At 41.1% G+C, this 26,411-nt stretch overlaps 2 protein-coding genes across 2 annotated transcripts in view; one reads left to right on the plus strand and one right to left on the minus strand.

Moving 5' to 3' along the window:
- Nucleotides 1-1,215: 1,215 nt before the first annotated feature.
- Nucleotides 1,216-16,977, minus strand: LOC106587085 (transmembrane protein 138). The gene is made up of 6 exons (XM_014175026.3): nucleotides 16,883-16,977; nucleotides 12,998-15,920; nucleotides 5,286-5,948; nucleotides 4,560-4,731; nucleotides 2,273-2,348; nucleotides 1,216-1,912 (listed from the first exon to the last, which is right to left on the minus strand). The coding sequence occupies exons 3-6, from the start codon at nucleotides 5,411-5,413 to the stop codon at nucleotides 1,794-1,796; spliced, it is 495 nt and encodes a 164-aa protein (XP_014030501.1). The 5' UTR covers nucleotides 5,414-5,948; nucleotides 12,998-15,920; nucleotides 16,883-16,977; the 3' UTR covers nucleotides 1,216-1,793.
- LOC106587086 (CD151 antigen) overlaps nucleotides 16,937-26,411 on the plus strand; it is a 41,569-nt gene continuing 32,094 nt past the window's right edge. Inside the window, exon 1 of the mRNA XM_014175028.3 lies at nucleotides 16,937-17,219. The gene's annotated coding sequence lies outside the window, so the exon portion shown is untranslated. The remainder of the gene's footprint in view (nucleotides 17,220-26,411) is intronic.

Genomic DNA, 26,411 nt, shown 5'->3' on the forward strand with positions numbered 1-26,411 from the left:
GTCCATCTGCATTGGACAGAAGAGGAGAGTGTCATAACTTATAATATTTGGCTTACCCCTCTGTAATAGGACGTTTTTTCACATGAAATACTGTGTGTTGCAATGCTTTGCTCATCAGTGTTTTAAATTGACAACCTCAGCAGCAGAGAGCCAAGTGACTGATGAAGAGGACTAGAGATCTTTCAGAGCCATGGCATTGTTGCTCACGGTTGATCAAGCAAAATGCCCTTGTAAGAGACACTTAATCTACTTACTGTATCAATCAAAATCGATAATGGTCAAAATGGCAGGTATTCTAGTACTGTGTGTGTGTGCACACGCATGCGTTAGGTTAGCATAGGACTGACACCAGAGACGGTAGAGAAAGTGAGACAACTCCCCTCCTTCCTTTTTTTCGGGACGGGGCCTCTCTGGTCTACTTATTGCCCCTACCCCGCGGATAGGGTGCCACAGAAACAATCTATTTCTAGTAAGGGCGTATGGGGAGAGCGGGGAGGGGACCAGAAGTAGACCAGAGCCATTGGCCTCACGCGGGAAAGCATGCTGACACGAGAGAGGGAACGCCCACTTACACAGACAGGAACCTTGACTATTTTTTCCAATTGTAAACTGCCTGAGTAAGACATCTTGGTTTATCAACCATCATTGCTGACACCTTCATAAACAGAGGGCTTGCAGTGACATCACTGCTGTCAAAAACACTGGCCTGTGGGCTGTAGGCTAAAGACTCAATCCCTGACTAATCCCAGGTATAAGAATAGATCCCTGTCTGTGGCTCCATGAAAGCAAGCATGTGTATGGTGTATATTTACTGTCGAGCACTATTTATGGGGTGGGTTAGGAGAGATGTGGTGATAAATTGACTGACATCCAGTTTTACCTTCAGTAATATATAGACTCTGATGTAGGTCTTTAGTCCCGTATTCGGAGAAATACTGTATCTGCACAGCATACATTCTGTTCACCCAAATAGTTTTTGGAGATTTTGCATGTGACTGTCTATCGGTTTGTCTTTTTCCATGTGTAAATCCAGTGGGTTTAGGTCAATGCATTGACTGCATAGGGTCATAACAAAGAGGTAATCTCATTCACAATGCCGAGAGCTTGTGACGTAAATTGATGTGTCACATAAATGTGTGCTTATGCTGAGTGCATGTGATATAGGATTAACATTGGAAGTATTTACTGAAAGGGATACTGAGCACAGACAGTGTGTATCAGTGTATGCACTGTCTGGGTTTTGTTTAATACATTTGTACAAAAAACAAGAAAAAAGTAAGCATTTTAAACACATGAAACATTATTGTTTTTCTTTCCAGTCATCTTCACAAAAGAAATCTGGCACACAAACTCTGAAATCATCCTACGAAACAACAAAGATAATAATTAAATTGATAGCTAAATGACAGACAAATGCAGTCACAAGGTTAGAAAGTGTGAAAAAAATATATATAACTTGTTGTCAATGTCACATTAAACTATGAGTTCTCAAATTTTAGCATCACAGTCATCTTGGTATAACATTCTGTCCATTAATCAAGGCCCTAAACCAGTTTGCCTCTTACAGTACATCTGGCTTGCCCTGCAAAGTGGCTTGCTGTATCCAAGCAGAATCTCATTTTTCACCCTTGTTAAAGTTGACCCATGTCTTCCCTCCATATCAGCCCATGCCTGTGCACTGTAGCGTCTATTTCAGCTCTGCACGTAGCAGTGTCTCTCTGTGTCCGGGGGAAATGGAGGGGCCAATTTTGGATCTGTCCATTCCAGTTTAATCTCCACACACTGCTCTTTGCTCACTGGCGGGCCCTGGCATTGGCAAAGGCGTCTCTGAGCCAAGGCGAGTCTTCATAGAGCCGAGGGTCACCCAGGTACTCTGTGGTGCGCTTGTAGAAGTAGTAGTACAACACGGACGCTGCACACAAACACACATCACCAATGAAATACTGAAGTAATTTGGTTTTGAAACAGAAAAGACAACAACTATAAATCCTCTTAACCAATTAGTAGATAAAGGGAATGAAAATCAGATCCATACGGCCCCTCAAGGGTCAACTTGGTACCTACCTACTACGCTATACAAATAAAGCGTGTGAGAGCTGTGTGTGTGTTGGTGCATGTGTGTATGACTGATGTAGTACTACACACCTTCAAAAAGTATTTACCATGTAGCACTGATCTCCACCTTATTTGATTTAATAAAAGGCACTCAAGATGGATTGCGTTTCAGGCCTAAAATGTTTCCTAAAATGTGTGTGACCAAAGACAACCTCACCTATTCTTTGGAAGACAAAAATCACTTGGAGACCATCAGTCCACACATAGCGGTTTGATTTTTGCCAGCGTAGATTCTGCAGAGATAGACACAACCCAATGCATCATTCAGTTTAAGGGATAGCATTCTTTCACTAAAACATATAAACCATAAATTGATAGTAAATGATAATACACATGTAATAAACAATTCTGATGCCTACGGAAAACTTGAAATTCCATATCCACAAAGTAAAATAACACACACACATATCAGGTTAGTGGCAAATGTAATTTCCCCCTGTGGATTAATAAAGTATACTCTCATCTTATTTGTGGCTAGGAGTGAATCCACTTATGACAAAAGCTCAGTCATAGTTGGTTGTCAGGGAGTTTCCTGAACGTCACAGCTCAGGCTAAATCCCCCAATTGCCTGTTAGAAAGATCAGTTCCTCTTCTCTCAAACCTCAAATTCACTGAATGTTGATCGCCAGGCTATGAACAGATCCTATACCTTCACACACGTGCACATTTCTATAATAACGAGAAATCACAACTATCCCCATGAAAATACACAAGACACACACACGCAGGCTCCACACATATATGCGCACATGCAGTATATACATGGACGTGCATGTGTCAGAAAGCGTGTAAGCTACATTATCTCTCTCACTCACACACACACACAAAGGAAGACCATTAAGATCGTCAAGGACTCTAGTCAACTGAGCCACAGACTGTTCACTCTGTTACCACCTGGCAAGCAGTATTGGAGCATCGGGTCACAGAACAACAGGCTCTGAGACAGCTACTACCAACAGCTAAACCTAGCTGTCTACCTGCACCTTAGAGACTATTTTCACCTCAGAGATGATCTGCACTTTAGAGATTATTTGCACTGACTACCCACACATCCAACCATTGCACAAAAACATACAAACACATTTATAAAACACACACACACACAAATGTCACATTTTTATTACATTTGAGTCACTTAGCAGATGCTCTTATCCAGAGTAACTTACAGTTAGTGATGTTGGGACAACCACATATGGTGGGACAATCACATATCTCAGTCATAGTAAATACATTTGTCCTCAATAAAGTAGCTAATCACAAAGTCGGTACTAGTGGGGGGGGGGGGGGTCAAGTACGAGTGTTACACCCACAGTCAATGCTGCTGTTCTATTAAATACTATTTATTCCACTGCTAGACCAAGTCCCTCACTGCCCACTTTATATTTGTAAATGCAGAGTAATAATGGACTGTTTTTACAATCTAATTTTCCCCCAACATCAGACATCCCTTAACTTCAGACTCTCTAGCGGTTGGAGGATTAAATCACCTTGAGCTCAACATTTAAATGGACTGGAAAATAACAGTATATTTTGTGACTAAAGACAGCCTTCTAGCTAGCTGACCACTGATTTTCATTGCAGTTTAGGTAAGTTAAGTTTTGTGTATATATATATATACACACACATACACACACACACTTTGTGGGACACTCTGTATATTGTAAAATTCTACTGCACGACACACCACACATCATTTAATATCCAACTTTTTACCAAAGTTATTCATACTAATTTATATGTTATTATTAAACATAAGATTATCTGTAAAATAAATAATGAGACATTATTTGGTTACAATACTGAAGAAGATGTTGATGAAGAACCATTTTTAAGAGTCTACAGGAGGGCGCACCGGGCTACGGAATGATAAGTTGACAGGCAAGTCATTTTTTTTACTGGAAGGCTAGCCAACTATCTAGTAAACACCTCGGATATGAGGTTGCTGTCTCTTTTTGAACAAAATTAAAACGGATATATCTTGTAATTGAACAAAATAGTAAGGTGGACAATTACTGGGGACCATATGCTGATAATACGGGATATTTTTTGTTTGTTGCTAAAGCGCTTATCAAAAAGCTGACAGTAGCAGTATTTCCACTGAAATGTCAAACATGCTAATTGCTAACCTGTTAGCTAACATTTTTACAACACCAATAATCACAAAACATTGATGGCTTGACCACAAGATAACACTGTTGAAGGTAATATATTTCTTAAACGCTGTTGAATATGCCGATAATACGGGGTGTTACGCTATGCATACTACCTCTCTTGTTATTTTGACTTGACTCTTTTTTTGTTAATATTGACTAATGAATGTACTGCATTGTTGAGGGAGCTAGCGCATAAGCATTTCGCTGCACCTTTCATACCTGCTGTAAACTGTGCATGTGACGAATAAATGTAGATTTTAATTGACACACATACATACACACACAGCGTACCATGATCCAGGAGTGTAGGGAGATGCTGAGAGTCAGGTAGAGGGCAGAGAGCAGCAGCAGGGCCCTGAAGCGCTCCAGCAGCAAGGACACCAGGCCCACCTGGAACACGTAGGTGTTGAACAGCATCAGCAGAATGATGATCAGGTTAAACAGGATGGCTATGTCCTGGATACTGATAGAGAGAGAGAGAGAGAGAGAGAGAGAGAGAGAAGCTTCCATTTAGTTAGTTACGTTAAACGAATGAAGACACACAATTGGACACACGCACACACTGTGCTGAGGGACCAGAGTTGAGAAACACTGCTTTTTACATTGTGTCAATCCCCTTTTTCTCCCACCCTTAAATAATTAATTTACATCAGAGTCTACCCCCTGGCTCTCCCATCCTTCCCCGCGTCTTACATGAAGAGCACCAGCTGGACACACGCACACACTGTGCTGAGGGACCAGAGTTGAGAAACACTGCTTTTTACATTGTGTCAATCCCCTTTTTCTCCCACCCTTAAATAATTAATTTACATCAGAGTCTACCCCCTGGCTCTCACATCCTTCCCCGCGTCTTACATGAAGAGCACCAGCTGGACACACGCACACACTGTGCTGAGGGACCAGAGTTGAGAAACACTGCTTTTTACATTGTGTCAATCCCCTTTTTCTCCCACCCTTAAATAATTAATTTACATCAGAGTCTACCCCCTGGCTCTCCCATCCTTCCCCGCGTCTTACATGAAGAGCACCAGCTGGACGACGGGCGCCGCCCTCAGCAGCTCGCTGAAGGAGTTGACGAACAGGTCAAAGGTCAACAGGCTCAGCTGGATCAGCAGCACCAGGGAGTAGTTGTTGGTCTGCAGCATCTCCGGGCCGAAGGCTGGGCGCCCGGGCTGTGTGCGGCTCCAAGGAGGATCCAAGGTGGCGCACACTCACACACACGCAGACAGAGAAACATACACACTAACTATACAGACACAGGTGCACACATGCAGAGGTGCCAGCTGCCGGCTTGAGCTTCTGCACGGCAGCTTGATGTGTCCAATATATGTGTTCACGTAGGGCAGATGCAGGTGCAGTGCGTTTGTTGTTCCTAATTAAGGACTATTCCACTGACTGAGGAGCTCTGTGGCCTGCTATCGGCCAGAGACATTGGAAGAGCTCTCTGAAAATGCTATTGTTAGCTATCAGCATGTTGAAAGTGGAGAGGGTCCTCTTTCCAGCCCAAGAGAATAGTTCCAGCCCACAGTAAAATCGTAGTAGCACACAGTTCCTTATGGCATGGTGTTAGCTTTGAACATCTACAGGCAAAGGTGACAGTCGCTTTCCAATAGGGTGTTCTACCCGCATCACCTTTCTACTGGCTGTAAATCCATTCCACAGCTATATTCAACAGAGACTCTGAAGTAGAGAAAAACAGAGTGAGCAGAGAGTAAACAACATACAGTGGTAAAAATACATCTGTAATAACTTAAAGCAGAATCAAATGATCCAGGCGGAGTTTCTTTTTATAAGGAGAATGGAAATTGATCCTCCTTCCCAGATGTTTTTTTTGTGGAAATGGTGTGAGAGGGAGACATATGAGAGGGATTAATAGTCTTGGTTGACCCAACTTTGTTTTTACATATTGTAGTGTTACACAAGATCACTGGAGGGGAAAGACTGTTACGTAGACAGGCAGGAGGGCAAGCAGGCAAATGACAGGTCAGGACCTGGATGAAAAGTTGAATTTCACTGAGTGGAGAAATCTTCACTGTCTGAACTATTCCCCTTCTTAGTGACACTACCTGGTGCGTACGTCTGTTTCCCAAACATAAATACATGTACTGTACACACGCACGCACACAAAGGGTTACTCAAAATACTTGATATGACTCTGTTGCATGAACATCCAGTACAGTATCACTGAGTGGTCCAATACGCATCTTAATCAGTCTGTTTTTTAATTTCCCAAAATATGATTACCCTAAACTTGTCTAAATGTGACATGACATGTGTGGATGTAGAACTATAAGGCCATGTCTAGACTTGACAATTCATGCAGCTTTAGTATTCTGATCGCGTAATTCCGAACGGGTCACGCATCTACACCTACATTTAAAATGTGTCTACCGTGTCCACAGTGTGTCTGGATTCCTATATTCAAATGCCAGTATGCATTCTACAAATGATTTGGCCCTATGCTCAAAATATTCCATGGCTGACAAGATACAAATAACAAGAACTGGCATCATATTTGGGTCTAAATGATGTTGTCTTTCCGTAGGTGTGTACAATACTTTAGGTGTGCCTGATTTGGCTTGCCCGGCACAATAGTACCCATGGGATAGTTCTAAAAACGCAAACCCTCCCCAGCCGACACGCCAATGACACCAGGTGAGCTAAACCAAGCGCAACTAAAGTAACTGAAAAAAAAAGAAAAAAAAACAATTGACCCAGGTCTGACTGGCACTGTCTGTGTCCAAACCAAGATCACTTCTGAACAGGGTTGGTTTAGGCACTGTATACTGTAATTTAATTAGTTAAAAGTAAACTGTCCCACCTCGACACAATTAACAAGACCTGACCTTTGCACCTTGTAAAAGTCACTTGTCTGGTCTGAGTGGCACAATGGTAACCTCACCGCCACTGTCACCCGCTGGGAGTGTTTCATAAAGGGGACAGGATTGTGACTGGATAACCCTGTGTGTTATGCTGCCCTATGCCATGCTCACAGAAATAAGGCCCTGTCCAATACGGACACTTGGGACATAGACTTGAGGGATTAAACTATTCACTCGCTCAGTCATGTTGTAACCGGTAATTTCTGTAACCAGTCATGGCCATAGCCAGTCTTTGCCATAGCCAGTCATCGCCATGCAGTCTAGCGTATTTCCACCATAGGAACTGGAGTTATGGCCTTGAGTGTTGACTTTGACTTAAAGAGTGTTTAATGCCTAAATTGGATGCCCCAATGAAGGGGAGAAGTAGTTCAGAAGTGGGATCTTTCTTTAAGATAGACGATTAGGCAATTCTTATACCTTTCTCCTGAAGTGTGCACTCCTGCACTCTTCCCCACACATTCAAAATAATTGGATTGTTGTAGCTAGATTGGTTTTCCCCACTATATTTCTTACACTAGTTTCCTTTCAAATCCATTAACGGAAGTGATCAAGTGCTGAAGATCATTGGGACTCAGAGATGGTCTGCTTTATACTATAGCATGGCCTACTGGATTAAGACCATTGACCTACTGTAGCCTAGGCCACTCTAGCTGCAAGAGCAGAGAAGCCTATACATAACCATGACCCCATTAACCTATACATGTGTTTACCCTTTAACATCAACCCCTTCTGTTAGAAGGAGCAACATAACAATGATGTTGATGTTGACTTATGACCTCTTACTTTACATAGTCATGACATTCAGTACAATGATACCTACAGTACTGGTATTCAACTAGGATTTATGCTGTAGTCTTACATTCACTCTGCCTGGGAATCAAGGCTTCAAGTGTTGTGGCCTCCAAGTGTAAAAATAATGACCAAACCAGGCTATTATGTGGTCTGAGTCCTATCCATCACAGATTGACAGCTTGGCATGAGTTGTGATTTAAAATTGGTATGTTGGTGGCAGCGGTGGGATCAAGTAGTGCGGTGGATTTTTGGAGCTAAAAAGTACCAGCATATTCACAAACCATACTTAACAAAAATATAAATACAACATGTAAAGTGTTGGTCCCATGTTGCATGATCTGAAATTAAAGATCATAGACATTTTCCATACGCACAAAAAACGTATTTCTCTCAGATGTTGTGCACAAATTTGTTTACATCCCTGTGAGTGAGCATTTCTCCTTTGCCAAGATAATCCATCCACCTGAGGTGTGGCATATCAAGAAGCTGATTAAACAGCAATATCATTACACAGGTGCACCTTGTGCTGGGGAAAATAAAAGGCCACTTTAGAATGTGCAGTTTTGTCATACAACCCAATGTCACAGATGTCTCACGTTTTGAGGGAGCGTGCAATTGGCATGCTGACTGCAGGAATGTCCACCAGAGCTGTTGCCAGATAATTGTATGTTAATTTCTCCATCATAAGCTGCCTCCAATGTCGTTAGAGAACTGCCAGATTAGAGAATCTGGCAGTACGCCCAACCTGCCTCACAGTCGCAGACCACGTGTATGGCATCGTGTGGTCGAGTGATTTGCTGATGTCAACGTTGTGAACAGATTGTCCTCCATGGAGGCGGTGGGGTTATGGTATGGGCAGGCATAAGGTACGGACAATGAACACAATTGTATTTTATCGACAGCAATTTGAATGCACAGAGAATCCACAGCCATCACCTCATCTTTCAGCATGATAAAGCACACCCCATGTTGCAAGGACCTGTACCCAATTCCTGGAAGCTGAAATGTCCCAGTTCTTCCATGGCCTACATACTCACCAGACATGTCACCCATTGAGCATACAGTGCATTCGGAAAGTATTCAGACCCCTTGACTTTTTCCACAGCTATTTTCAGGTCTCTCCAGAGATGTTAGATCGGGTTCAAGTTAGGGTTCTGGCTGGGCCACTCAAGGACATTCAGAGACTTGTCCTGAAGTCACTCCTGCGTTGTCTTGGTTGTGTGCTTAGGGTCATTGTCCTATTGGAAGGTGAACCTTCGCCCCAGTCTGAGGTCCTGAGCGCTCTGGGGCAGGTTTTCATCAAGGATCTCTGTACTTTGCTCCGTTCATCTTTCCCTCGATCCTGACTAGTCTCCCAGCCCCTGCTGCTGAAAAACATCCCCACAGCATGATGCTGCCACCCCCATGCTTCACCGAAGGGATGGTGCTAGGTTTCCTCCAGACGTGACGCTTGGCATTCAGGCCAAAGAGTTCAATCTTGGTTTCATCAGACCAGAGAATCTTGTTTCTCATGGTCTGAGAGTCCTTTAGGTGCCTTTTGGCAAACTCCAAGCGGGCTGTCATGTGGCTTTTACTGAGGAGTGGCTTCCGTCTGGCAACTCTATCATAAAGGCCTGATTGGTGGAGTGCTGCAGAGATGGTTGTCCTTCTGGAAGGTTCTCCCATCTCCACAGAGGAACTCTAGAGCTCTGTCAGAGTGACCATTGGGTTCTTGATCACCTCCCTGACCAAGGCCCTTCTTCCCTGATTGCTCAGTTTGGCCAGCCGGCCAGCTCTAGGAAGAGTCTTGGTGATTCCAAACTTCTTCCATTTAAAAATGATGGAGGCTACTGTGTTCTTGGGGACCTACAATGCTGCAGACATTTTTTGGTACCCTTCCCCAGATCTGTGCCTCGACACAATCCTGTCTCGGATCACTACGGACAATTCCTTCGACCTCATGGCTTGGTTTTTACTCTGACATACACTGTCAACTGTGGGACCTTATATAGACAGGTGTGTGCCTTTCCAAATCATGTGCAATCAATTGAGACTCCAATCAAGTTCTAGAACATCTCAAGGATAATCAATGGAAACAGAATGCACCGGAACTCAATTTCAAGTCTCATAGCAAAGGGTCTGAATGCTTATGTAAATAAGATGTTTTTTTTATACATTCGCAAAAATTCTAAAAACCTGTTTTAGAAAAAAGGGAAGGGGTCTGAATACTTTCTGAATGCACTGTATTTGGGATGCTCTCGATCGACATGTATGACAGTTCTAGTTCCCGCCAATTTCCAGCAACTTTGCACAGCCATTGAAGAGGAGTGGGGGAACATTCCACAGGCCACAATCAACAGCCTGATCAACTGTATGCGAAAGGGATGTGTCGCGCTGCATGAGGCAAATGGTGGTCACACCAGATACTGACTGGTTTTGTAATCCATGCCCCCTAAGGTATCTGTGACCAAAAGATGTATATCTGTATTCCCAGTCATGTGACATTCATAGATTGAGGCCTAATTTATTTATTTCAATTGACTGATTTCCTTATATGAACTGTAACTCAGTAAAATCTTTGAAATTGTTGCATGTAGCGTTTATATTTTTTGTTCAGTAGAATAAGCCATTTCAGCATGGTATACCATGTCTATGACTTCACTCTACAATTGTCACGAAGGCTTCATGACCACTAACCCTATCGCTTCGATCAGGTGACAGCGTCATTGCATCAATGCTGCGTGAAATAAGTCTTTTTTTTGTAATCCAACATTTTTACTGGATATGTATGCAACAAAAGTTCGACATTCACCTTTGCAACTATTTCTGTCAAGTCTATGCATATAATTTGATGCGTATGTTGGAAATATCCAGCGTATGCACCACACAGAACACAGACCTCTGCAATGCAATGCTGCAAGAGCAAACACAGCGTTCCATTGGAAATAAATGTACTTCTGCTGTACCAAAACGCAATGACGCTGTCGGTCTGATCAAGGCGTATCTGTTTGTCTGTCAATTAGTCAACATCGGCCCTGCCCGTGTTTTGCGCAGTGAAGTAACATGCCTGGAATTTAACCTTTATTTATAGATTTTCATCAAACTGTCCTCTATTCTTTTCAGACAATTTCTTTCATTTTGTGGTGTAATTCTCATTTCTGGATAAGGCTTAAAATTCAGGATAAAATGTTGCTATGTCACATGATTGCGCAAAACACAGGGCCCTAGTCATATTATCATTGACCAGTCAAAGGCTGTGTTTACACAAGCAGCCCAATTCTGATATTTTTCCCAATTAGTGCCAAAATATCTAATCTGATGGGTCAAAAGACCAATTAAGTAGCAAAAGATCACAATTAGGCTGCCTGTGTAAACACAGGCTAACTGGTCTTTTTACCAAACACAGATGTTTTCCAGAGATGATCGGATTCTTCAAAAGAGTAGTGAATAAAATATCAGAATTGGGCTGCTTGTATAAATGCAGAAATGTCTGTTTGTTGAGTAGACAGGCACAGTGTCCACTGTCTCATTGACTGATACAATAAACCAATTATGGAGTGTTGTAGCTATTGCAGCTTGTGACAAAGCCAGGTAGACTACTATAGTCATTACACTTGTTGTGATGGCATTCTGTGAGGCTGGCTCACTGTCCCAACAAGCTTCCTTGTGACTCCACATGGACTCTAATGACCTGAGAAGCAAGTGACATATTTATAGCCTCACACTGCGGCAGGTGTGAGGTGGATTAGGACTAGTTTCACACACTGAAGACTCTAGGCCAAGCCTTGCTGGGCAGATGCACAAACTGTCGCTATAGTTGTATCCTAGTAAACTTACTCACAGAAGCACTTGAACAGTGACATAGCCTAAATTCCAATAAACTGTGCCCAATAATAACAATAATAGGCTACACTTTGTATCATCATTAGAATTTGATACACAGAAAATTTGTCATAAGACAAAGATTGTAATTACATTTTCTATGTATTGTTTTAAATGTATTTTCCCAGCTGATTGGAAAATGAATGATTAGAATGTCACATAGCATTCAAACACTTGACTGTAAGCAGGGAGCCAAAAGCTGCTGGTTACAAGCCATGTAAGGTTTACTATTGTCATTGTGCTGTTAAATTATGTATATGTATACTGAACAAAAATATAAATGCAACAATTTCAAAGATTTAATGAGTTACATTTCATATAAGCAAATAAATCACCAGAAAAATGTATTAAGCCCTAATCTATGGATTTCACATGACGAGGTAGGGGTGCAGCCATGGGTGGGCATAGGCCCACCGACTGGGGAACCAGGCCCAGCCAATCAGAATTAGTTTTCCCCCCCGAGACAATCCCGCAGGTGAAGAAGCCGGATATGTAGGTCCTGGGCTGGCATGGTAACACGTGGTCTGTAGTTGTGAGGCAGGTTGGACGTACTGCCAGATTCTCTAAAATGATGTCAGAGGCAGTTTATGGTGGTGAAATTAACATTCAATTATCTGGCAACAGCTCTGATGGACATTCCTGCATTCAGCATGCCAATTGCACGCTCCCTCAAAACTTGAGACATTTGGGGCATTGTGCTGAGTGACAAAGCGGCACATTTTAAAAGTGGCCTTTTATTGCCCCAGCACAAGGTGCACCTGTGTAATGATATTGCTGTTTAATCAGCTTCTTGATATGCCACACCTGTCAAGTGGATGGATTATCTTGGCAAAGGAGAAATGCTCACTAACAGGGATGTAATCAAATTTGTGCCAACATTTCTGAGAAATAAGCTTCTTGTGAATATTGAAAATGTCTTGGATTTTTTTATTTCAGCTCATGGGACAAACACTTTACATGTTGCGTTTATATTTTTGTTCAGTGTAGTATATTTTAGTTAGTTAGGCCTACAACCTTATATTGACATTGTACCCGCTACTCCCGTGTTTTCAAAGCCTTCGATTGTTATGGCGATAATCTCTTTAAGAAGCAACATGACAGCTTGTTGTCTACACAAAGTGGTGAGCTGTAGCGTCAAGTAAAATTGAGGATATCCTGAAAACCACAATATTGAAATTAAAATATAGCTAGTACCTGAAATGTCCCTTTTTGAGATGATTTTTCTATCTGGCGTCTACCCGCGCGTACTTCTCTCCAAATCATGCACGCTCTCTTGACCATCCACAACACAGCAGTACACAGACCATTGGCACATACCCAACCTGCCCGTCTCCCATGGTGACAGGGTTTTTCCGCGCTACATCCCTAATAGAAGGGCGTAATTTTGTACAATGGAACAGGCCTCCGCAGTCTTTTCTATTGCAAACAAATTGCGCTCCAAATGTAATAGGCAAACACCGGAGAAGACCCTACTTCAACGATCCTTCTGCGCTGCAATATGAACAACTTGGCTATTATCATTTAATAGATCAAAATTAAAGTAAGATCAACAAAAGGGTATCTTCATGGGGGTTTTAAATGTGATCTGGTATTTCAAGCTGTTTGCAAATATCTAAAACTTCATATCCTTACATTTTAAATGATGCTGACTGTAACTTTGCCTTTAGCCGGCTATATACAAGATTACGGTAATGTCTTACATGAAACCAACCCAAAGGTGAACCATTGCCATCTAGTGGCAATACAACGTTTAGACTTGACTATGATTAGGCTTCGCTCAGTACATTTAGCATTTAATAAGGATACTCAATTGTGCTTAAAAAACATTGATGCACATAGGAAATATGTTATCCCATTTCAAGTCAGTCTAATTTTACAATACAACAGTCAATATATCTCTTTTGAAATTAAATGAACATAAAGCATAATAGTATGATATGGGATGTCAGCCTAATGAAAATAATTATGTCAATCCCAATAATTATGAAGATGCCATGATACTCAAATGTTGGCTACCGTTAACCCCTTGTATCCTTTTCTTTGTATGGTTAGGTGCATATGCTTTTATGATTGACAAACATATTTTGTGTTTGCCTGCTTACTTTTAGTATATCATACTCTGTTACCTTTTCTTTGAAAGATCATGAATCAGTAGCAATTAATTTCCATGTAAAATGACCCATGAGCACCAACATGTGAAGTTCATAGGAGCATGTCAAATGTGTGTGTCAAATGAAAGCTAAGAGTCTATATAATTAATAAATTAAGGCATATACATTTGTCAACCATTTTCCATCCTAAACATCTGGAATAAGCTAAGGCTTTGATTTCTGGTCAAACAGATGGAAAACAGGTCTTAGAAAACATGTACCAGAAAAAGTGTACACATCCAACAAGTAAAGACCCCTACCAACTAATATCAACACTTATATTTAGTGTTGGATACATTTTTCTGCCTACTATAAGTTTAAGAAACATTGCCTTGTGCCTTGGAATTCCGTTACCAAAAACCCATGTCTTTAGGATATGTTTTAATTTCTCTCCCTCATGATGAAGGAGGATAATAAAAGTTCAAAACTGTAACTAGGTGACTCAGGAACATTCACTATCTTCTTGGTAAGCAACTCGTGTAGATTTGACCTTGTGTTTTAGGTTATTGTCCTGCTGAAAGGTGAATTCATCTCTCAGTGTCTGATGGAAAGCCAACTGAACCAGGTTTTCCTCTAGGATTTTGCCTGTGATTAGATCCATTACGTTAATTTTATATCCTGAAAAACTCCCCAGTCCTTAACAATTGCAAGCATACCCATAATGATCACCGACAACGATGACACAGCTTATAGGGAGGTCAGAGACCTGACCATGTGGTGTAAGGACAACAACCTCTCCATCAATGTGATCAAGACAAAGGAGATGATTGTGGACTACAGGAAAAAGAGGACTGAGCTCGCCCCCATTCTCATCAACGGGGCTGTTGTGGAGCAGGTTGAGAGCTTCAAGTTCCTTGGCGTCTACATCACCAACAAACTATCAAGGTCCAAACACACCAAGACAGTCGTGAAGAGGGCACGACAAAGCCTATTCCCCCTCAGGAGAGTGAAAATAATTTGTCTTGGGTCCTCAGATCCTCAAAAAGTTATACAGCTGCACCATCGAGTCCATCTTGACTGGTTGCATCACTGCCTGGTATGGCAACTGCTCGGCCTCCAACCGAAAGGCACTACAGAGGGTAGTGCATACGGCCCAGTACATCACCGGGGCCAAGCTTCCTGCCATTCAGGACCTCTATACCAGGCGGTGTCAGAGGAAGGCCCTAAAAATCGTCAAAGACTCCATCCACCCTAGTCATAGCTGGTTCTCTCTGCTACCGCATAGCAAGCGGTACCGGAGTGCCAAGTCTAGGTCCAAAAGGCTTCTAAACAGCTTCTACCCCCAAGCCATAAGATTCCTGAACAGCTAATCAAATGGCGACCCAGACTATTTGCACCCCACCCCACCCCCCCACCGCAACCTCCCACTACACTGCTGCTACTCTCTGTTATTATCTCTGCATAGCCACTTTGACAACCCTATCTGCATGTACATAATTATCTCAAATACCTCGACACCGGTGCCCCCGCACATTGACTCATTGACTCTGTACCAGTACCCCCTGTATATAGCCCCGCTATTGTTATTTACTGCTGCTCTTTATTTGTTTTTCTTATCTCTTACTTTTTTAAACATTGTTTTTGTAGGTATTTTATTAAAACTGCATCATTGGTTAAGGGCTTGTAAGTAAGCATTTCACTGTAAGGTCTACACCTGTTGTATTCAGTGCATGTGACAAATGACATTTGATTTGATTTGCATCACTGGTCATCTCACGGCCGGGTTTCCCTTTGTAATCCGTTATTGTCTGCAAGCTCTGCTACATACGACGACCGTCGGAGCCGGTGTAGTAGGATTCCACCTTCCTCCTATATTGTCCTTTTGCATGTTTGATGTTGGCGGTCATAGTGGGCCTTGTTGTATGCGTCCATGTCTGTGTCCCATTTCTTGTAAACAGTAGCTCTAGCGTTTAACTCAGCGTGGATATTGATGTGAAGGGAGGAGGAGGTAGGGCCTTATATGGATTCTGTTGGTAGAATAAAAGTGGTCTTGAGTTTTAGCGCCCCTAGTGGAGCAGGAGACATTGTTAAAAGTGAGGTAGAACAGTTTTAAGACTCCCCGCATTAAAGTCTCAGCCCACCAGAAACGCTGCTTCTGGGTGAGCCATTTCTTGGTTGTTCATGGCCCCACATAGTTTGTTGAGTGTCAAAGTGGTGTTGGCTTGTGGAGGGATGTTTTGATTTAACTAGGAAAGTCAGTTATGAACAAATTCTTATTTACAATTACGGCCTACCTCTGCCAAACCCGGGTGACGCTGGGCCAATTGTGTGCCGCCCTATGGGACTCCCAATCACGGCCGTATGTGACTTTGATGTGCAAACTTGTGAAACATAGATATCTATAATTGGTTCAGATTTGGTCCGAACCAGACCAACCAAAATGTGGTCATATTTGGGGGCAGAGCTCATTAAAATAATAGCCAGTGTGTAGAATAATACCCAAGTATGCAAAGCAGGATATTGCATATTTATACTTTTGTTTAGCTATTTAGGATACACCTCCATTAAGAGAATGGTATTCATAATGATGCATTTCTGGGTACAAATCAGGGACCCATGATGAAATTCAGTTTCCGCAATTCTGTTACCTGGTGTAAATCCACTTTACTAACTGTAGTTAAATAAGCAAAATTGAGTCAATGTGTCATGTCATGGCCAGCTGACACCCCATTATTTCTGCAGACATCCTTGAATCTTAATTCAGAGCAGATAATAAACAACATTTTCAGAAAACGTGGACACAGAAAATGCAGGGAGATTTTATTTTAACTCTGTAAACAAACCTTGCATCTACACAGTTCTTTCAGTAAATGTGTTACGAAACAATTCCAGTGTAAATTATTAAAAGTAGTCCTTGTGCATAGGGTTGTAGCCTATGGTTTGTTAAACTTTGTTAAACTTTGAAACATACAGTTTTAGTTTGACATACCTTCAAGTGAAAAATCTGACTCAGCGCAAATCCGTGTCCATGGAATTGAACAGCAGCAACCAGGAACAGAACTGTTCTATTGCGCCAGAGGGTAGAAAAAAAATCAAAGTGATTGGGTGGAGTCGACACGACCTACATACTGTACAGTCATAGACCCCAGTGGACTAACTACTCATTAGTTTAGCATTTTGCGCTTCCCCCTCTCTGGTTTGGACTATTGAAGGAATCCCTGAAAAATAGAGTTCGGAATGAAAACGACCAAAAACTAGTTTTACACATCTATATCTATTATTTTGGATACATCAACGCCTTGCTACTTGTAACAACACAGCCGCAGGTAGGTAGCTTGTTACTTTGTAGCTAACACATTAGCGTGTTCGACAGCAAACGTTACAATTCACAGAAACGTTTTGGATTCTAAGGCAACATATTTCATGATTTATTGTTTTAGTGATACCAAGTAGGGTTAACATGTCAATTTGAACGTTTTACTGCGGGGAAATGATTGTTGTCTAGTTAGCATGTAGGCTATGTTAGCTCACAGGAACACAGCAATTCTATTTTCTTTGTGAATCGGAGATATGCAGCCAGCTGCTGAGATTAGGTATGCCAAATATTCTTTCGAATAGGGATACTGAACTAGATTTAGCCGCGGGACGATTTTTTTATTGAGCAGATGGTCAGGGGGCCGGAACATAATTACAAATAATTCGTAGACTGCAAATTGACCGCAAGAAGCCCTAACAGATATAATATTTGACTAAAACAAACATTTCAAATTTTTATGAAATGTGTATACGGTCACATACAGTGCCTTGCAAAAGTATTCAGACCCTTTGCAATTCTTTACATTTAATTGTGTTACAAAGTGGGATTCAAATATATAATAGTTTTTTCTTTGGGGGGGGGGGGGAGTAAATACACAATTCACAACTAAAATATAGTCCTCGCATAAGTATTCAATCCCTTTGTTTAGGCAATCTTAAATTAGTTCTGGAGTTAAATGTGGTTGAACAAATCACAAGGTACATGGACTCTGTGTGAAATAATAGGGGTTGACATAATTTTTTTTAATGACAACCTCTTGCTCTGTCCCCCATACATACAACATCTGTAAGGTCCCTCAATCAATTATTGAATTTCAAGCACACATTAAACTACAAAGACCAGGGAGCTTTTTGAAAGCCTCATAAAGAAGGGCAGTGATTGGTAGATCGATAATAATAACAAATCAGACATGAAATATCTCTTTAAGCATGGTTCAGTTTTTAATTATGCTGTGGATTATATATTAAACCACCCAGGCACATCAAAGATACAGTCGTCCTTCTGAACTGAGCTGCAATCAGGAATGAAACTGGTATGGGTATGCTTGACATTGGCAAATACTGGGGGAGAGGAATTCACTTTTCATCAGGACAATAGCCTACAACACAAAGCCAAATCTACACAGGAGTTGCTTACCAAGAAGACAGTGAATGTTCCTGAGTGGACAAGTTAGTTTTGACTTAAATCTGCTTGAAAATCAATCATATCAAGCTTTATGTATATAGCACATTTCAGACATGATTACAATGCAATGCGCTTGACAGGAAAAAACTATAAAAAAACATATAGAAATAACAGAGGATAAAAAAGAAAAGAATAACAATAAAAATTGAAACACTAAAAAAGATGAAGCTAAAAATATGTTTTAAGATCTCTTTTAAAAATGTCCAAAGTTTCAGCCCTCCTCAGGTTCTCTGGCAGACTATTTCAGAGGCAGGGTCCATAGCATCTAAAGGCTGCCTCACCATGCGTCTTGTGCCTAGGCTTTGGGATAGTTAAAAGGCCAGTACCAGAGGACCTGAGGGACCTACTGAGTACATAACTTCAAAGCATGTCTGATATGTAATGGGGTGCACAATCATGGATTGATTTAAAAACCATTAGAAGAATCTTAAAATTAATTCAAAAACTCACAGGAAGCCAGTGCAAAGACTTGAAAACCGGTGTAATGTGTGCTCTCACTCGGGTCTTGTTCACTGCCCATGCTGCAGCATTCTGTATGTTTTTCAGTTGACCAATTTATTTCTTGGTTATACCAGACGTGAGAGCATTACAGTAGTCAAGCCTGTTTGTAATAAAAGCAATGATGAGTTTCTCTGTATCAGCCTGAGATAGAAATGGAGTCACCTTGACAATGTTCCTCATGTGGTAAAAAGCTATTTTGGTTACATTCCCAATGTGTGATTCAAAATTGAGTTCAGAATCTAAAATGACACCTAGGTTTTTTACCTGGTGTTTTATCTTTATTGCCTGTGAAGTAAAATGCGGCCAGTTTCTCTCTCTGTGCTTTGGCTCCAATATTAAGCACTTTGGTCTTGTCTTGATTTAGCTGAGGGAAGTTGTGAGCCATCTAAGTATTTAAATCACTAATATAGTCAAATGTATCTGTGGAGCTAAAATCCTCTGGTGACACAGAAATGTAAAGTTGTGTATCGTCTCTGTAGCAGTGAAAGTCAATGCCGTGCTTTCTGCTGCCAAGGGGTAACACATAAACCGAACAGTAAAATATAGCAAGACTTAAAAATATTGCTGTCTAGCCATGATCCCTAACATCTTGACAGAGATTGAAGTATTTTGAAAAGAATAATGGGCAAATATTGCACAATCCAGGTGTGCAATGCTCTTCTAGACTTACCCAAGAAGACTCACAACTGTAATCGATGCCAAAGGTGTTTCTAACATGTAGTGACTCAGGGAGCTGAATACTTATGCAACCACTATATTTTATTTTTTGAATTTCTATTAATAAAAAATAACAATGAAATGCATTTTAATCCCACTTTGTAACACAATGAAATATGAAGAAATCCAAGGGGTCTGAATATTTGGGGCTCGCGAGTGGCGCAGCGGTCTAAGGCACTGCATCTCGGTGCTAGAGGCGTCACGACAGACCTTGGTTAGATTCCAGGCTGTGTCACAACTGGCCGTGATTGGGAGTCCCACAGGGCGGGGCGAACAATTGGCCCAGCATCGTCCGGGTTAGGGTTTCGCCGGGGTAGGCCGTCATTGTAAATAATAATTAGTTCCTAGTTGACTTTGCCTAGTTAAATAAAAATGAATACTTTTGCAAGGCACAGTATATCTCTATTATGCGTGGGTAATACTTTGGAACAGATTTCCAAAATTAAAATCCATTGGAACTGATTTGCTGTATGAGAACTTGGGGGGCCAATTAAAATCACCTGCTGGTCCACCAGTTGGGGAACCCTGCTTTAGAACATTGTTTATATTCCAACTTATTTTTGTTAGTTCTTTATGTCATGTAGCCTATTTTGTATGACAGTTGGCATGTCATTCAAAAGATCTAATTATAATTAATGGAGTTCCAATGAGGTATTTCAATTGAATTCCCTACAACCCCATCAAAATACATTTGTTTGGAATTGTTGACAATCTATTGCACGCTACAATAAATATGGTGCCAGTCATTTGCAAAATACCCCCAAACTCATGCATTATTGTTTTTATTTATCATTAATCTAATTAATAATAGTTTGACTAAACACAGGCCTATAGCCAATATAAAAGTATACAAATGACAAAAGAAACCATGTTCCTTCAAGTCCTAAACAGGCCCTTAACTAAAATGGTTCAAAGCATTCAAATACTTTAATGATCTGTCATGCACAGGAGACAAGTCAGTGACTACTCATTGGTTATGAGCCTATTTCAGACAGGTGTGGTATGTCTGGAGTATGTCTGGTTGTCAGCGGTCTTGTATTGAGCGCTAGGTGATTCCATTAAGGTTTAAGGAAAAAGGTAATTTCAGTGTTCAAAATGTGAACATTTGCAAAGCTGTCATCAAGGCAAAGGCATAAATAAAGGTAAAAAAAGGGGGGGGGGGGCTACTTTGAAGAATCTCAAATAAAAAATGTATTTTGATTAGTTTAACACTTTTTTTGGTTACAATATGATTCCATATGTGTTATTTTATAGTTTTGATGTCTTCACTATTATTCTACAATGTAGAAAATAGTAAAAATAAAGAAACCCTTCAGGGGCGGTTCGGGGGGGGGGGGGCAGTGCCCCTGAAGTGCCCCTGTGACAACAATTTTGGACCCCCTTGTGGCTCCCCTAAATGTGGTGTATGAAATACTTTTTACATAACACATTTTTGCTATTGTTCTTTTTTTACATCCGTTATTAGACAGTGGCAACGCAGAACACTAATGATTATGAACATGGTCTTTTGCCTGCTAATGCCTGCAATGCAGTGAAGAAAACGATATGACAACAATAACGTCTAATGTAACTGGCTCCTCTAACAGTACAACTGGCCCCAGCTTGGCCCCCCCAGTTGAAATGGTCTAGAACCGCCACTGAAACTCTTGAATGAGTAGGTGTGTCCAAACTTTTGACCGGTACTGTATGTTTTCAAAGAGTTGAACCCTGTGTATTGAAAGAGTCTTTATGATTTTGTATCTCAGATTTGGGATTTTAAGTTTGACCTCTTTAGTGCGTTGTGCTCCTCCTGTGCACATAGTTGTCTTTACTCAGCGGCTCCATTTATGTACATAATACAATGATGAGTTGCTGTCAAAGGTTTGTTTGAATTTAATTGACAGGGTCACACTAAAGGGGCCCACCCTAACAGATGGTGAACAGACACCGGGGACGTTCAGTCGACAGACCCCCACACAAATATAGGCCTACACACACTGTAAAACCATGAATGCTTGATGAAGTAACCTACATTGTCTACAAGTGGTGGACAAAAATGCAAACAAATGAGGGACAAGAAGATAACTATTGGACGACTGCTTATGCACTTTTGGGTGGGGGAATTTTCATATTGTTATCCTTCATTCATCCAGGTGATTCTGTTTTTACCTTTGTAATACAACAGTAGCGAGGGAGATTTGAAACTCTTAAGATAGACAAGTTGAACTAATTAACAAGAATAGCAGTACAGCAAATGTGAATGAGCTTTCAGTTAATTAATTTAACGTTGTGTGTGTTATGTTCTTTGTTTATCATGTTTTGATTTAAATCTAAGATTTTTTGATTAGTTGAATCAGCTGTTTTACTGGTTGGCAAGAACAAAAGCCTAAGTCCACATTGATCTGTGGATACGATTGGACCCTGTTATGAGGGCTGCTTTCATGATGAATAGTAATGATCAGTTTATTTGAATAACTTTAGAATATAATCACATTTTACATAAGAAATGTCAGTTTGTAAGTTTTGAACATTTGGAAATTAATTCAAATGGATTATTTAAGACTTGGGCTTATGTGGAACACCCATGGGTTTAAAGGGTACATGGGGTACCCATTATGCCCATTATGGACTTTTCACATATTTTTATAAAATATTTTTGTCTTATTAAATAAGGTTTTTCGTAAAGTCACAACTTCACATGAGAAATTAATCTTTCATCAAAATTAGAGCAGTATATGTTAGAAATATTTCAAATTTGTTTTTGGTTGGCTTAATAGGTGCACTTATACCCTACAGTATATTGTTCCAAACAATATGTAAAAAAAATAAGCTACATCAAAATGGTTACTTTTGAGATATTAATAATAATAATTTTTATGTTGAATAAATCAATGTGAATTTTTTTCAGAATATAGACATACTCCATATTTTAGAGCACCCTATAAGGAGTATAATGACACCAATATGTTTTCTTAACCATGTATGGTTCACGGATCATATGGCCTTAAAGGAGGCCTGTATAGGTCAAAAAGATAATTTTCTCAATAATGGTTTGTGATACGAATGTACAGTGGCTTGTGAAAGTGTTCACTCCCTTGGCATTTTTCCTATTTTGTTGCCTTACAACCTGGAATTAAAATATATTTTTTGGGGGGGGTTTGTATCATTTCATTTACACAACATACCTACCTACCACTTTGAAGATGCAAAATATTTTTTCTTGTGAAACAAACAAGAAATAATACAAAAAACAGAACTTGAGCATGCATAACTATTCACCTTTTGCAGCAATTACAGCTGCAAGTCTCTTGGGGTAGGGCCTAAAGCTTGGCACATCTAGCTACTGGGATTTTTGCAAAACTGCTCCAGCTCCTTCAAGTTGGATGGGTTCCGCTGGTGTACAGCAGTCCTTAAGTCATACCACAGATTCTCAATTGGATTGAGGTCTGGGCTTTGACTAGGCCATTCCAAGACATTTAAATGTTTCCTCTTAAACCACTCGTGTTGCTTTAGCAGTATGCTTAGAGTCATTGTCCTGCTGGAAGGTGAACCTCTGTCGCAGTCTCAAATATCTGGAAGACTGAAACAGGTTTCCCTCAAGAATTTCCCTGTATTTAGCGCCATCCATCATTTCTTAAATTCTGACCAATTTCCCAGTCCCTGCCAGTCCCCACCACGCTTCACTGGGGGTTGGTGTTCTCGGGTTGATGAGAGGTGTTGGGTTTGCGTCAGACATAGTGTTTTCCTTAACGGCCAAAAAGCTCAATTTTAGTCTCATCTGACCAGAGTACCTTCTTCCATATGCTTGGGGAGACTCCCACATGCCTTTAGGCGAACACCAAATGTGTTTTCTTATTTATTTCTTTAAGCAATGTCTTTTTTCTGGCCACTCTTCCGTAAAGCCCAGCTCTGTGGAGTGTAAGGCTTAAAGTGGTCCTATGGACAGATACTCCAATCTCCGCTGTGGAGCTTTGCAGCTCCTTCAGGGTTATCTTTAGTCTCTTTGTTGCCTCTCTGATTAATGCACTCCTTGCCTGGTCAGTGAGTTTTGGTGGGCGGCCCTCTCTTGGCAGGTTTGTTGTGGTGCCATATTCTTTCAATTTTTTCATAATGGATTTAATGGTGCTCCGTGGGATGTTCAAAGTTTCTGAGATTTTTTTATAACTCAACCCTGACCTGTTCTTCTCCACAACTTTGTCCCTGACCTGTTTGGAGAGCTCCTTGGTCTTCATGGTGCCGCTTGCTTGGTGGTGCCCCTTGCTTAGTGGTGTTGCAGACTCTGGGGCCTTTCAGAACAGCTGTGTATATACTGAGATCATGTGACACTTAGATTGCACACAGGCGGACTTTATTTAACTAATTATGTGACTTCTGAAGGTAATTGGTTGCACCAGATCTTATTTAGGGGCTTCATAGTAAAGGGGGTGAATACATATGCACGCACCACTTTTCAGTTTTTTTAACTTTCAAGTTATTTTTTTCATTTCACTTCACCAATTTGGACTATTTTGTGTATGTCTGTTACATGAAATCCAAATAAAAATCGATTTACATTACAGGTTCTAATGCAACAAAAGAGGAGAAACACCAAGGGGGATGAATACTTTTGCAAGGCGCTGTAAAAAGTGGTGGTGTACGGACTGTAGTTGATCCGTGATCCGTACAGATCACCCCCCACGGTTTGGCATGCATGTGAACCGCAAATCAATTGCAAAGTTTAACCATCATCGTGTGAAATACAGTTTTACTGCCGCTGTTACTTTTTAAAGTAATAATTCTCTAAATCTCGATGCAGAGTTGCAGTGAAAAGATAAAGACAAGAGATGCATGTTGTGTTTTGCTCTGAAGCCTGAAGGTTGATTTCATTATTTTTAAAAAGCAGTTGCGTGTACTGTTCACGTGGACGGGGCATGTTGAATCCCAACGGCTCAATCCTGGATGCTCGCGTTGTAGAAAGCAAAGAAGAAAAAAAAAGAGCAGCGACAGCTAAGGCTAGCGGAGGAGCTGAAGAACTGGAAAAGCTTCCCTCTTCGTTTAAGTCATGTATGGGAGCATTTTGGCTTCACTGTCAAATATGATGACGGAAGAAGGGTGGTGGACAACACCATTACGGTGTGTAGGCATTGTGCCACAAGAAAGCCGTATGATCATGGAAATACATTGAGCATGGCCACACATTTAAAGCGTCATCACCCTGGTGTGTCAGTGACGGGAGCCAAGTCAGCCAAGACACAACATCTTGTCCCCGCGGCGTTTAAGCAGCCCTTTGCAGCAAAATCAGAATGGGCTAAAGCCATCACCAAATCTATTGTGATGTTTATCGCTGCAGACATGAGGCCATACTTTGTTGTGGAAAGTGAAGGGCTTAAAAATATGGTGAAAGTGCTTGAGCCACGATACGAAATCCCCTCGCGCACCTGCTTCAGTATGAAGATCATGCCAGATCTTTATGAACAGGAAAAGATAAATTGTCGACAAATTATCCAAGGCATCCTCTGTTGCCCTCACCGCAGACAGGTGGACCTCCAGGGCAACGGAAAGCTATGTGACTGTGACTGCTCACTACACCACAGATGAGTGGGACATTCGAAGTCCGGTGCTACAGACACGGCCCTTCTATGAGAGTCACACAGTGACAAATCTGTCGCAGGTACTTCTCGGAGCAGTAGCAGAGTGGAAGCTAGAGAGGCCCAATAGCAATATCCCAATCACCACAGATGATGCCAAGAACCAAGTAAATGCAGTGATAGAAGCTGGACTGGGGCCACAGATAGCTTGCTTTGCACATGTGATCAATTTAGCATCCCAAAGGGGAATCTCTGTGAACCAGATGGACCCGCCTCCTTGGGAGAATCAGGAAGGTGATTTCCTTTTTCCACCGACGCACAACAGCTGCTCATGTGCTTAAGGCCAAGCAAGAAATGCTACAGCTACCGACCCACAAGCTCATACACGATGTCACAACGAGATGGAACTCCACTTATGACATGTTGGAGCGCTATCTTGAGCAGCAGGCAGCTGTATACTCTGCACTGACAGACGAGACCCTGAATAAAATAATAAAGACATCGTCACCTTGTCTGACGATGACGTGAAAGTGGCAGAGGAGGCCCTCCCAAGGTGCTCAAACCCCTGAAAATGGTTACAACCCTATTGAGCACTGAAACTGCACCGTCTGTGTCCATGATCCTACCTCTGAAAACAAGGATTCTACTATCCATGGCCCCAAGTGAGGAAGACGGCACCATCACTAAAGATGTCAAGGCTACCATTAGAGAGGACCTGAACCCCAGGTACCCCCCTAATATACAGGACTACCATCATAGATCTACTGCACTGGATTCAAGGTTCAAGTCCCTGTCTCACCTAGACCCTGCCCTACACCGGAGGACATACAAGTGATCTTACCACTGAGATTGTGGCCACTGAAGAGAGAACATTTTTTTGGAGTGAATTACTTAAATAATAAATATACTGCAGTCTAATCTTAGTCTATGCTATTACTATTAGAATCATCCATTTTTTATTTGGAATAATAATAATGTTTTTTATTAAATGTTATTGCCACAATTATAGTTCTATGAAAAATAATTTTAAGTTATAAGCTCAAGTCTGCTTTGCTTTCTTTTTTTTGATGTGGACACAGGCAATTTTTTTATTCACTATTGTTCAAAGGAAGAAGGTATCATGCCTCATTGCACTTTAATTTAACAATTGAGTATTGACTATTTTAAGATTTTTTTTTAAACATTGAAAAGTTCCTTGCTTTAAGTGTTCTTTAAGTAATAAATGGAAAGCAAAGTTATATTTGTCTCACTTT

Source organism: Salmo salar, chromosome 26 (genome assembly GCF_965601325.2).
Source record: "Salmo salar chromosome 26, fSalSal1, whole genome shotgun sequence".
Lineage (NCBI taxonomy): Eukaryota > Metazoa > Chordata > Actinopteri > Salmoniformes > Salmonidae > Salmo > Salmo salar.

What these genes read in the sequence shown, in the direction of transcription:
- LOC106587085 (XM_014175026.3), bottom strand. Translation starts at nt 5,413, where the DNA reads ATGCTGCAGACCAACAACTACTCCCTGGTGCTGCTGATCCAGCTGAGC. An exon ending in GTCCAGCTGGTGCTCTTCAT is followed by an intron (nt 4,732 to 5,285) that starts GTAAGACGCGGG and finishes TCTCTCTATCAG; the next exon opens with TATCCAGGACATAGCCATCC. An exon ending in TTTTGTCTTCCAAAGAATAG is followed by an intron (nt 1,913 to 2,272) that starts GTGAGGTTGTCT and finishes GTTTGTGTGCAG; the next exon opens with CGTCCGTGTTGTACTACTAC.